General features: G+C 39.4%; 1 protein-coding gene across 1 annotated transcript in view; it reads left to right on the top strand.

The window, feature by feature from the left end:
• The window catches only part of LOC308264058 (putative E3 ubiquitin-protein ligase HERC6), a gene marked incomplete at both ends in the record, with an annotated part of 70,537 nt that overhangs the window by 37,888 nt on the left and 19,452 nt on the right, over positions 1 to 13,197 (top strand). The window contains 5 exons of the mRNA XM_080697201.1: positions 1,770 to 1,924; positions 5,490 to 5,603; positions 5,908 to 6,015; positions 10,683 to 10,856; positions 12,325 to 12,477. Coding sequence (XP_080553327.1) covers positions 1,770 to 1,924; positions 5,490 to 5,603; positions 5,908 to 6,015; positions 10,683 to 10,856; positions 12,325 to 12,477 — 704 coding nt within the window. The remainder of the gene's footprint in view (positions 1 to 1,769; positions 1,925 to 5,489; positions 5,604 to 5,907; positions 6,016 to 10,682; positions 10,857 to 12,324; positions 12,478 to 13,197) is intronic.

Here is a 13,197-nt window from a genome sequence, read left to right as displayed (position 1 = left end):
TTTATTTATTTATTTATTTTGTGGTACTAAGGGTGGAACCCAGAGGGTTTTCTACCTCTGGGCTATACTCCCAGACCTGTTTTATACTTTATTTGGAAACAGGGTCTCACTAAGTTGCTGGGAGCCTCACTGAGTGGCTGAGGCTGGCTTTGAACCTGTGTGATCCTCCTGTCTCAGCCTTCCAAGTGCTGGGATTAAAAGCATGCACCATCACATCTCGCATGTATACTTTATTTTGAAATAGGGTCTCACTAAGTTGCAGAGGGCGTGGCTAAGTAGCTGAGGCTGCCTGCAAACCTGCGATCCTCCTGTCTTAGCCTCCCAAGTACTGGGATTACAAGTGTGCACGACCGTACCTGACGAAATTTTTTTCTAGATCAGTTTCTAATTCTCACTAACATTCAGTGCTACCTTTATAAAAAACTAAAGTCTCATGTGGATTTAATTCCTGTTATGGAATTTCTACTCTGATATATTAATCTGTACCTGCATCTGGATAACACTGTTTTAATTATGTTGGCTTGGTAATTTATTTTAATATTTGATAGGGTTATTTTATGAGAATTGTCCTTTAAAGTTAACAAGATCCAAGCTAGGCATGGTGGTGCATGCCTGTAATTCCAATACTTGGGAGGCTGATAGAGAAGAATTGCAGGTTCCTGGACAGCCTCAGCAACTTAGTGAGACCCTGTTTCAAAATAATGGGTAAAACAAGCCGGGTGTGTTGGCGCATGCTTGTAATCCCAGCATTTGGGAGGCTGAGACCAGAGGATCGCGGTTCGCAGACAGCCTCAGCGACTTAGTGAGGCCCTCTGCAACTCAGTGAGACCCTGTTTCAAAATAAAGAATACAAAATTGGGTAGGGGGTGTAGCTTGGAGGTCAAATACCTCTGAGTTCCATCCCCAAACCCGCAAATAATAATAATAATAATAATAATAATAATAATAGTAATTAATAATAAGTAAAAGATAAGGCTGGGGACACAGCTCAGAGATAGAACACCACTAAGTTCAATCCTCAGTACCACACACACACACAAAGTCAAGGTACCAAGATCCAGGTTGCAGTCTCAGTAAAATACCATTTTTTAAATTTTTTAATTTTTTAAATTTATATATCCATCTGTAATAGCTGTTCATATATGCCTAAACATAAATAATACAATATCATTTTTTAAAGGCTAGAAGTATTTTTGGTTATTATTGTGTGCATTCACTTATTGTGTTTTCAGACTTTTAGATACCCTATAAAACTGTCCTTTAAAAAATCAATCAAGCCCCCAGGTGTGGTGGTGCACACTTGTAATTCCAGAGCTTGGGAGGCTGAGACAGGAGGATCGCACAGGTTCAAAGCCAGCCTCAGCTACTGAGTGAGGCTCTCAGTAACTTAGTGAGACCCTGTTTCCAAACAAAGTATAAAATAGGTCTGAGAGTATAGCCTGGTGGTAGAAAAGCCCCTGGGTTCCACCCCAAGTATCACACACACACAAAAAGCAAGCAGGCATAAATATAAAACATCAACAAATTTCTTTAAATCCTAAAGCTGAGATTTTAGTTCTAATGATACTTAATCAGGGAAAAAGGCTTTTCTACACATCTGTGTGTAATAAATCTAGGATGATAATTGTCTAGGATGTTATTTTATGGGTTATGCCGCTAGAAATGAAAAATATTATCTGTCTTTTATATTAAAGAACCCAGTAGAAAATGAGGGATTTGGGGGTGAAGGGGAGCACCATACTCATCATGGTTGATTTTACATCCCTCAGAAAAGTGGTGGGCATCTTTGGAAGCATCTTCTCTGAACACACTGGTCCAGATGCTTAAAACAACCATTATCACTAAAATGCATTGTCTTCCTACAATCAATGAGCTTGCCTCTACTTTCAGTGCTCTTCTGGAAACAATGGAAAAAGTGTATGAGGTAAGAATCTGTCTAAAGGAATGTACACACCAATGTATTAAATCACGATCCTTTAGACCTCAGCTGGTTGGAGTTGTAAGAAGTCAAGTAAGAATTCTGAGGAATCAGCTCAGCGTGGTGGTGTACGTCTGGTGAGGCCAGCCTCAACAACTTAGACTGTTTCAAAATAAAAAATAAAATAGGGCTGGGGGTGTATCTTAGAGATAGAATGCCCCTGGATTCCCTTCCCAGTACCACAAAAGAAAAAAAAAAAAAAGCATCATAGAATCATGAGCAGTCTAATAGGGTTTTTGTTTGATTGATACTCGGAATTAAGCCCAGGGGTACTCTACCTCCGAGCTACAGCCCTAGCCCTTTTTTCTTTTGTCTTTGAAACAGGGTCTCCCTAAGTTTCTGAGGTTGGCCTTAAACGTGCAATCCTCTTATATCAGCCTCCCGAGTACTGGGATTACAGGTGTGCACTACCACACCCTGCTCAAAATTATTTTGGAGAGTACATATGAGGGTTTGAACCCAGGGGCATTCTACAGCTGAGATACACCCTAACCCCTTTTATTTTTTATTTTATTTTATTTTAATTTTTGGTGGTACTGGGGGTGGAACCCAGGGGCTTTCTACCTCCAGGCTATACTCCCAGACCTATTTTATACTTTATTTGGAAACAGGGTCTCACTAAGTTGCTGAGAGCCTCACTAAGCAGCTGAGGCTGGCTTCAGACCTGTGCAATCCTCCTGTCTCAGCCTCCCAGGTGCTGGAATTACAAGTGTGCACCACCACGCCCAGCTCTTATTTTTTATTTTGAAATAGGGTCTAAATTGCTGAGAGTCTTCTTAATTTTCTGAAGCTGGCTTTAAACCTGTGATCCTCCTTTCTCAGCCTCTCAAGTACTGGTATTACAGTTGTGTGCCACCACACCCAGCTTTTTTCAAACATTTCTCATCCAGAGTTGGCTGAATCCACAAATGCGAAACCCATGGATACAAAGGACCAACTATACTTTATTAAAGGGAAATGTTCAGCATAAAATAATTGAAGATTAGCCAGGCGTGGTGGCACGCACTTGCAATCCCAACATTCGGTAGGTGGAGACTGGAGGATCGTGGTTTGCAGACAGCCTCAGCTACTTAGCGAGGCCCTTCACAACTCAGTGAGACCCAGTTTCAAAAAAATAAAATACTAAGCCAGGCGTAGTGGTGCATGCTTGTAGTCCCCCACTTGGGAGGTGGAGATAGGAGGATCGCGCAGGTTCGAAGCCAGCATTGTTGCCTTAAGAGACCCGGTTTCCAATTTTTTATTTTTATTTTTTTTTTTTTTTGGTGGTGGTACTGGGGGTGGAACCCAGAGGCTTTCTACTTCCGGGCTATACTCCCAGACCCATTTTTAAAATATTTTATTTGGAGACAGGGTCTCACTAAGTTGCTGAGAGCCTCACTAATTAGCTGAGGCTGGCTTCGAACCTGTGCGATCCTCCTGTCTCAGCCTCCCAAGTGCGGGGATTACAAGCTGCACCACCATGCCCAGCTTCCGGTTTCCAAATTTAAAAAAATATAAAAAATAGGTGTGGGAATGTAGCCCGGAGGTAGAAGGGTTTCCAGGAACCCCACTACCACCAATAATAATAATAATAATAATAATAATAATTAATAATAATAATAATAATAATAATAAATAAAATTCTGAAAAATGGGGCTGGGAGTGTAGCTTGGAGGTAGAATGCCCCTGGGTTCCATCCCCAGTACCAAAAAAAAAAAAAAGGAGATTTAAAAGGTGAGAAACTTCATGGGAAATTAAGATATTTCATAATGGACTTTTTCTTTAAGGAAAAGGACACTGGCCAGGTGTGGTGGCACATACCTGTACTTGGGATGCTGAGACAGGAGGATCACAGGTTCAAGCTTCAGCAATTTAGTGAAACCCTGTTTCCAAAAAAAAAAAAAAAAAAAAAAAAAAAAAAAGAAAAAAAAAGGTCTCTTCATATAGCCCGGAGGTAGAATGCCATAACAAACAAACAAAAGAGACACTGAGGATATTGATACATGAAACAATACAGGTGAATCTCATCAACATAGTAAAGAGAAAAAAAAATTATATGTGCTGGGAGTTGTGGCACATAACTGTAATCTCAATACTTGGGAAGCTGAGACAGGAAGATTTCAGTTTTGAGGCCAGCCACAGGAACTTAGCCAGATTCTCAGCAATTTAGGAAGACCCTGTTTCGAAATAAAAAATTAAAAGGGCTAGGGGTATAGCTTAGAGGTAGAATGCCCCTGGGTTGAAACCCTATACCAATAAAAAGAGCTAGGAGTTTATCTCTTTGGTAGAACACCCTGGGTTCAACCCCCAGTAGCACACACACGCACACATACACACAAACACACACACACACACACACACAAACACACAATTTACACAAAAGACTACATGTTCTGTGATTTCTTTCACTTGAATTTTGAAAACAGGCAAGGCTAATCTGTAATGGTAGAAATTACCTCTTGGTAGGGAAGGCAATTGACTTGGAAGGAGCAAGGAGACTGCTGGAAATGTTCCAAATCTTCATATAGGCAATATATTTTCCAAGAGTATGTGTGTGTAAAAACTTATCAAGCTGTCTATGTAAGGTTTATGTGTTCATTGTGGCAAAGCACCTAAAAAAACTTAAAAGAAAGGTTACTTTGGGCTATGGTTTCAGAGGTCTCAGCTATGGTTGGCTGTACATCTGAGGATGGCCAAGAAGAGAAGGTGAGGATCCCAGGAACAAGATCTCTGGGTATACCTCAGTAACCTATTTCCTGCCATGAGGCTCTATATCCTACAATTTATATCACCTCTCAGTAGTCCATTCAATTATAAATCAATCAATGCATTCATCCATTGATGAGAATGGATTTGTCATGATCCAATCAATTTCCCAAAGCCCCACCTCTGAAGAGTGCTGTACTGAGGACCAAGCCTTCAGAAACACACAAGCCTTTGAGGACATTCCAGATCCAAACTCCCACAGTATATTAGATTTTATTCATTAGTTAATTGAAAAAGTGCTATTTTGCCAAAAGTACTTAGAACTTTATGGTAAATTTATTCTCAAGATCTTTAAATATTTTCCAGTTACCTAAGCCCTAGGAATTAGTTTACCAATCCCACTCACAACACCTTATATCTTTGACATTATTTCTTCATGACAATTAGAGAATTCATAGGTAAGAAAATGGAAATTTTATAGAATTCTGCTTCATCATTGACAAATGTATTTGGTATGTTTAGGTATATCTATATATCTTAGATTAAGTCATTTATTAATAGAAAATAAATTTTCAAGCTAGATGTAGTGGCACACATCTGTAATCCCAGTTCTTGAAAGGCTGATACAGGAGGATCACAGTTTCGAAGCCAGCCTCAGCAACCTAAGAAGATTCTCAGCAACCTAGAGAGAATAAAAAATCAAAATAAAAAATCAAAAGGGTTAGGGTGTGACTCTGAGGTAGAATGACCCTGGGTCCAATCCCCAGTACTACAAGAAAAGAAGAGAAAGAAATTAAATAAAACTCCAGGTCATATTCTCTTTAAGGAAAACAAGACTAACCATCATTTACCAGAAAGTGCTTTCTTCATAAATGAACTCTCTGACATCTTTGACTTTAATGGAGAAATAACACGAATATACCTTCGAGATAACAACAAGGTAAGAAGAACATGTTTACTTATGAAAATATTCCTACTTAAAGCAGAATGTCTTAGCTATTTAGATATTCTTTTGATGAGTCAGATTTGAAAGCTTCCTCATTATAATGTTGAATTTTCTAAATTGGATGACTATTGAAAACTTAAATATCTTTTGCAAAACAAATGTGTTTTCTTGGGAAATTGTTCGAATCCTTCACACTAATTCCAAAAATTAGAGTGGGAAATAATTTGAGGCAACAGGTAAAGAAATGAATTTTCTTTCTTTTATTTTAATTATCCAAACCATGATCTCTATTTTTTAGATACCTGAAGATTTACCCCGTACTGTTTTCTTCAGTGACTTTCCATTTGTCTTTAATTTGCCATCTAAAATTAAATTATTGCATGCTGATTCACAGATGAGAGGGGTGGTATGTATCTCACCCGTCTGTTTTTGTTGCGTTAACAAAATAGAAGGCGCTGGGTCTTTTATAAAGAAAAGGGGTTTAATTTGCTTATAGTTCTAGAGGTCCAAGAGCTTGACACTAGCATCCTGGTGAGGTTTTTCGACCCATTTATCGCATTAGAACATGGTAAAGAAGCACAAAGGGAACTGACCATACACTGAAGGGGTCCATGTGCTGGGTATCCTAACTTTATAACAACCTGTTCTTGTTAGATCTAAATCAATCTGTCAGAGCAGTATTAATTCTTTATGAGGGTGGTGGCCCTATCACCTGATTATCCTCCATAGTCCCCACACATCTTAAAGGTTTCACCACTTCTCCATATCACGCTGGGACAAGCTTTGCTGGAGCCTATGGGGACATTCTCAACATATCCAGACTTACTTCTTTGTTATGTAAATGTTAAAACATGTAAGCCGGGTGTGGTGGCTCAAGTTTGTAATCCCTGCTCTTGGGAGGATAAAGCAGGAGGATCGGAGGAACAGGGTCAAAGCCAGCCTCAGCTACTTAGTGAGGCTCTCAGCAACTTAGTGAGACCCTGTTTCCAAATTAAATACAAAAAATAGGTCTGGGAGTATACCCCGGAGGTAGAAAGCCTCTGGGTTCCACTCCCAGTACCACCACCAAAAAAAAAAAAAAAAAAAAATGTATTAAGTAGAAATAAGGGCCAAGCATAATGACACATGCCTGTAAACTTGGGAAGCTAAGACAAGAGGATCTCAGATTAGATGCCAGCCTCAGCAATTTAGTGAGACTCTCAGCAACCTAGTGAGAGAGACCCTATTTCAAAACAAAAGATAAGCCTGGAGTGGTGGCACATGCTTGTAATCCCAGCACTTGGGAGGCTGAGACAGGAGGTTCGAAGCCAGCCTCAGCTATTTAGTGAGGCTCTCAGCAACTTAGTGAGACCCTGTTTTCAAATAAAGTATAAAATAGGTCTGGGAGTGTAGCCCAGAGGTAGAAAGCCCCTGGGTTCCATCCAAGTACCACAAAATAAAATAAAATAAAATTAAAAGGTCTAGGTATAACTTGGAGGTAGAAGGCCCCTGGGTTCAATTCCTAGGTTTACAAAAATAAAATAAATAGGCAAATAGGTAGATAAGTAGATGGATAGATATAAATAAATAAAGGTGTGGGAATTCCCACACCAAAATTCAGCAATTACCAACATTTTACCAGACTTTCATTATCTATATTTTTTAGGTGTTATTTTTTCTTTTTTTGCTGAATGTTTTTTTTTATCATTTTAAATTTTCTAATCTTGCTATAGTGCTGAGGGCCTCATTAAATTGCTGAGGCTGGTCTGGAATCTGTTATCTTCCTGTCTCAGACTTCCAAGTACTGAGATTACAGTCATTTGCCACCACACCCTGGCTGAATGAAGTATTTTATTTTATTATTTTATTTATTTATTTTTTGTGGTACTGGGGGTGGAACCCAGGGGCTTTCTACCTCTGGGTTATACTCCCAAACCTATTTTTATATTTTATTTTGAAACAGGGTCTCACTAAGTTGCTGAGAGCCTCACTAAATAGCTGAGGCTGGCTTCGAACCTGTGGGTTCCTCCTGTCTCCGCCTCCCAAGCGCGGGGATTACAAGCGTGCGTCACCACGCCCGGCTGAATGAAGTATTTGAAAGCAAACCCCAGGCCCAATTTCCTTTTGCCTTTCTATACTTTAGTCCAGTATTCTTTCTTTCTTTCTTTTATTGGGTAGGGAAAAGGAAAGAATAAGGGAGAGGGGAAGGAGGAAAGAGAGAAGAAAAGGGAAGAGAGAAGAGAGAGGAAGGGACCAGAAAAAGGAAGGGCCAGGGAAGGGAGGGAGGGAAACCAGAGTCTTAGTATCTTATTTCTAGTCCATTTAGTGTTTCTTGTCAATCTTTTGAGCATGTGTGTATGTGTGTTAGTGGTATTGAGGATTAAACCCAAGGGCATTCTACCTCTGAGCTACACACCCAGCCTTTATTTATTTATTTATTTATTTATTTATTTACTTATTTATTTATTTGCTTATTTATTTATTTATTTTGGTGGTACTGGGGTTGGAACCTAGGGGCCTTCTACCTCCGGGCTACACTCTCAGACCTATTTTATTATTTTTTTTTAAATTTGGAAACAGGGTCTCTTAAACCAGCTGAGACTGGCTTTGAACCTGCTTGATCCTCCTGTCTCTGCCTCCCAAGCACAAGGGTATTACAAGAATATGCCACCATGCCTGGCTGTTTTTATTTTGAAACAGGGTCTCATTAAGTTGCTGAGGCTGGCCTTGGACCAGCGATCTTCCTGTCTCTGCCGGCCAGATACTGGGATTATAGGCATGTACCACCATGCCTGGTTTATTTTAAACTATTATACAGATAGACAAATTAGTTGACAATTTTATGTATTCTTTTTGCTAAGGTTTACACTATGGCAATATTTCTAATCTTATTATTCCTACCAAAGTCATTAACTGGAAGTTCTGACCTCATTTGTCAGGCTATTTGGTTGCCCTAAAATGGTTACTAACCATTTGCGTAGCAAAGCAGAGTAATGTTTAATCCTGTCTCTCTAATTTTTAAATGGTGTCAGATTATTTTATATTGAGTCTGTACCAATTTATGTCCTACCAGCAATGTATGGAGTCATCTTTCATGTGCTCTCGTTTGGTGATCTTTGCCAGTTTAATAAGTTAGTTACATTTAATCTTAATTTTAGTTTGCATTTCACATCATTAAGTATCCTAGTCTTCACTTTCTTTAGATAATATTGTTTTCCACTGTGAGCAATACTGAAACTATCTAGGAAGCTGTTCTTTTCTTTTGCCATCTCTCCATTCCCCTTTTCAGTTTTAGTTACTCTTGTGTTTTTAGTGTCAGTCTTTGAATTTTTATATCTTCTTAATAAGCTTCTTAGAGCTGGGTTTATGTGCTCCATCTGCTATTCTTTTATTCCAAGACAATGCCCGAGTCAGTCATTGGGTTTGTTCTTTCTTTCCCTTACTCTTACCCTTCTGCTTCTTTTTTGCGGTTTTATTATTCCTACAGAATAATTACATTTCTTTTTTTTTTTTGTAGGTCTTGGGATGGAACCCATGGGCTATACCCTCTGTCCTATTTTTTATTCTTTTTTTTTTTTTTTTTTGGTGGTACTGGGGTTCCTGGAAGCCCTTCTACCTCCGGGATACACTCCCAGACCTATTTTTATATTTTTATTTGGAAACAGGGTCTCTTAAGCCAGAGCAAGCGGCTGGCTTCGAACCTGCGTGATCCTCCTGTCTCCGCCTCCCAAGCGCGGGGATTACAAGTGTGCGCCACCACACCCGGCTTTATTCTTTATTTTGAAACAGGGTCTCACTAATTTTCAGAGGGCCTCACTAAGTAGCTGAGGTTGTCTGTGAACCATGATCCTCAATCTCAGCCTCCTGAATGCTAGGATTACACTTGTGTACCACCACGCCCGGCTTCATTTTATTTTTTTTTTTTATTACCATTAGCCTTTGTGTTAAGGTAGGTATATGTAATGCTCATTCCTCTAGATGTTAGACTAAAGATTTTCCAAACCTATTTTTTTTATTGCTGAGACTTATTTTCTAAGTCCTTCATTTAGAAAAAGTTTATATCCACTTATATGTGTTTTTTGTACTTTATAGACTTGCCATATTCTAAAATCAGACCTATTGTTGACTCTTACTAGTAATTCAAATGCTGGGCATCTGGGTGAAATGTAGAGAGGTTTGGGGTACCATATCCACAAAAGGAGCCATTTCAGTTACAGAGCATTCCTTTTTATACTCTATTATTTACATGCTAGTTTATGTGACATTTGCCAATGTGCCATGCCCCATAAGTCTGTAGATCCCACCTGGGTTTGTTTAGCAACCTAGACACAGGTGTATCCTGCTAATAGCATTCTATAGATAAGGACACTCCCTCTAGCTGTTATTTTTGTCTGTCAACAGTCTGTTGATAAGTTTGATCACATCCTTTCTGCTTTTATTTTTTTAATAGCCCTAGCAAAGGGAAACAATAGGTTAGGTCTTCCCTGACCAAAGCTAACTTCTGTGTAAATTTCCCTTAAACAAGTTCTTTCTTCTGTAGAAATTTCTTCCACCGCAATTTTTCTCTCTATCTGATCTGTCAGTGAGTGGACAGTGGACCCAGGTAGCTTGTTCGTTCTCTCTCCCTCCCTCCCTTCCTCCCTCCCTCCCTCTCTCTCTCTCTCTCTCTCTCTCTCTCTCTCTCTCTCTCTCTCTCTCTTCTCGCTCGCTCATTGGGGCTCAAACTCAGGGGTGTTTTACTACTAACCTAAATCCCCAGCCTTTTTAGTTGTTTTTTTTTTTTATTTTTTATTTTGAGACAGAGTCACCCTGAGTTACCAAGGGTGGACTTGAACTTGCAATCCTGCCTCCTTCCATAGTTGCTGAGATTGCAGGGATGAGCCACCATGCCCAGCTTTTGTGGTAGTTCTCATAAGTGAGGTTGCAAAGCAAACTTCACCACTATGTTCTCCAAAAAGATGATATACAAAGTCAAAACTGTAAGCTTCAAACTAAATTGCCAATTCAAATGCATAAATATAGAAAGGGAAAATTAATACAGAGAGAACAGGAAGGGAAGCTTAAATCTAAGGTGCAAGTATCCAATTTAGGTAGGAAAAGTCACAGACACTTTCCCCTCTGGAGTTAGTGGAGGACACTGCAGGCCACTCTGTCATCAGAGCCTGTAAACATGCTACCCTACAGTCAGTGTGGCTGAAACATCTCAGATCTGCAGACTCCTGGATTCAGGAAATGAGCCACCGCCAGAAAGGACCAGAGATGCAGCTGGTTCTGTTTCCCTATAAACCTTATAGATCTTCTTTCAAAAACAAACAAACAAAAAAAACAACTCAAGAAAAAAAAACAAGAAATTAGTGGAATCAAGTACATACTTTTCACCACACAGTGATGACAGAGATCGAGTGCTGGGGATTCCAGAGCCTAGAGCCACATTCACCCTACTCTGAGATGCTCGTAGGAAGTTAACATGGGCTTATCACCATTGATGTTGCTGTCACTATTGTAGGACAGTCCCCAAGAATGCTACAAGGATGTATGAGTCCTAAGTGCTCCTTTTTAGTTCTTCTATTATACTAAGCCATTGAAGGGTTGAAGGTCAAAGCAAGGATAGCAAATCCATCATTATATTCTGTTCTTTTTGTGTGTGGGAGTATGTTACTGGGGATTAAACTCAGGGGCATTTTACTCTCAAACCAAACCCCAGTACTATTTTTTATTTTGAAAAAGGGTCTCACTAAGTTGCTGAGGCTGGTTTCAATCCAGTGGTCCTTTTGTCTCAGCCTCCCAAGTACTGGGATTACAGATATGTACCATCAGCCCTGGCTTCCATCACTACTTTTCTCATCCAAAGGAATTCAGCAAAAACAATATTGGAGACTAAAGTGGTAAAGGGATGTTGAGAATTCAGAAACGCTAAAAATAAACTATGTAGATTGATTGGGAGCAATGCTAAAGGAGACCAAGTGTTTGCATATTTTTAGAGAGTTCTAAAGCAAGTTGCATAGTGGATGGTGGGATCGTGGTTATCTAAAGAACAGGGCTCTTCTCTGAGCAATTTCCTCTCATCTCTTCCTATAGCCAATGTTATCCCAGAGTTTCTAAACTGCTCTTATATTTCTGAGATTTATGGTGCTGACAATGTTTCTTAAGGACAGTGATAAATGGATGTCTCAGGATGTTGAATACCAGTATTGCCTTTAAGCATCATGTTTATTGCAACAAGTAACCTGAGGTGGTTTTAATTACCCAGCTGTTCATCTGAGGTGACTAATTTCTTGTACATGAGTAGAAGACTACTATCACTTTAACTTCCACACTATAGATACACTGTCCCTTTTTTTCAATTATAACATCAGTCATATAACAATGGCAGTTAGGGTTAAGTGCATGTTACACAAAATATGCTTCATTAAAAGTATTAAACAGCTAGGAATGGTGGCTCATGCCTATACTCTCACTACTTGGGAGGCAGAGACAGGAGGATCGCTGGTTCAAGGCCAGCCTCAGTGACTTAGTGAGACCCTGTTTCCAAATAAAAAATAAAATAGGGCTGGGTTATAGCTCAGAGGTAGAATGCCCTTGGTTCTATCCCCAGCACCACAAAGAAAAAGGAGAGGAGAAATGGCAGAAGGAGGAGGAAGAAGAGACAGAGAAAGAGGGGGGAAGAGGAGGCAGCAGTGACAGTAGCATTTCTAGAGATCAAAAGGAGAAACTAACTAAATGTTTCTTTTTCTAGTGGCGATATATGGAAAATAACTGTTTTTTATGGCAAAATGTAATGAATGAATCACAGTCATTAAAACTTAAAGTAAGACGAAGTCACCTGGTTGAAGATACTCTACGTCAGTTAAGCCAAGTTGAAGACACTGACCTTTGGAAATTATTAACGGTACTATAAAACACCTCACTGACAATTTTTAATGCTATGGGAGGTAACAGTCACATAATGTGACAAAGTCTCTTTCAAAAGCCTGCATATGTAACTGTGGTTGTCAGTCTTATGGTTTTCAGAATTTCCTTTTTGCCCTTCAGAGAACAGCAATGGGATGTTTCATTACACACTGGGTATGAGTTCTCTCTTAGTTATTGATGGTTACAAACAATCGTATATGATGAATGCTACTCAATGACTTAAAATAACAATAATTTATTCTATATAAATATGCAGTTCGTCTAAGGATCTACCGGCCTAGGCTGGACTCACTGGGGTGGTTTTGCAGATTTTTGGTAGTGGTGATTTTTCTTGTTTTTGTAGTGTTGCACATCCAATCCAGGGCTTTGTGCATGCTAGACAGGAGCTCTACCACTGAGCTACATCTCCAGCCCAACTAATATGTGCATTTGTTTACATGTCTGAAAGTTGGCTATGGATTGGCTGGTCTATGCTAGGTATGCTAGGCTTTTTAAGTCCTTCATCCTCCTCCTGGAATCAGCAAGCACCTTCTTCTCACAGCATTGCTAGAGGGTCAAGATAGCAACAAATACTCAACAAATACTGCTTCGAAGAAGTCTCATGGATATACCCTAGTCAAGGGATGGGAAAATATATTATTCAACCTCTTCAATAGGAAGAACTGCAAAATCACAAGCAAAAGATACGAATCAAGAA

The sequence above is a fragment of the Muscardinus avellanarius genome (assembly GCF_963383645.1).
Source record: "Muscardinus avellanarius genome assembly, chromosome: 6".
Lineage (NCBI taxonomy): Eukaryota > Metazoa > Chordata > Mammalia > Rodentia > Gliridae > Muscardinus > Muscardinus avellanarius.
This window is presented reverse-complemented; position numbering and strand designations above follow the sequence as displayed.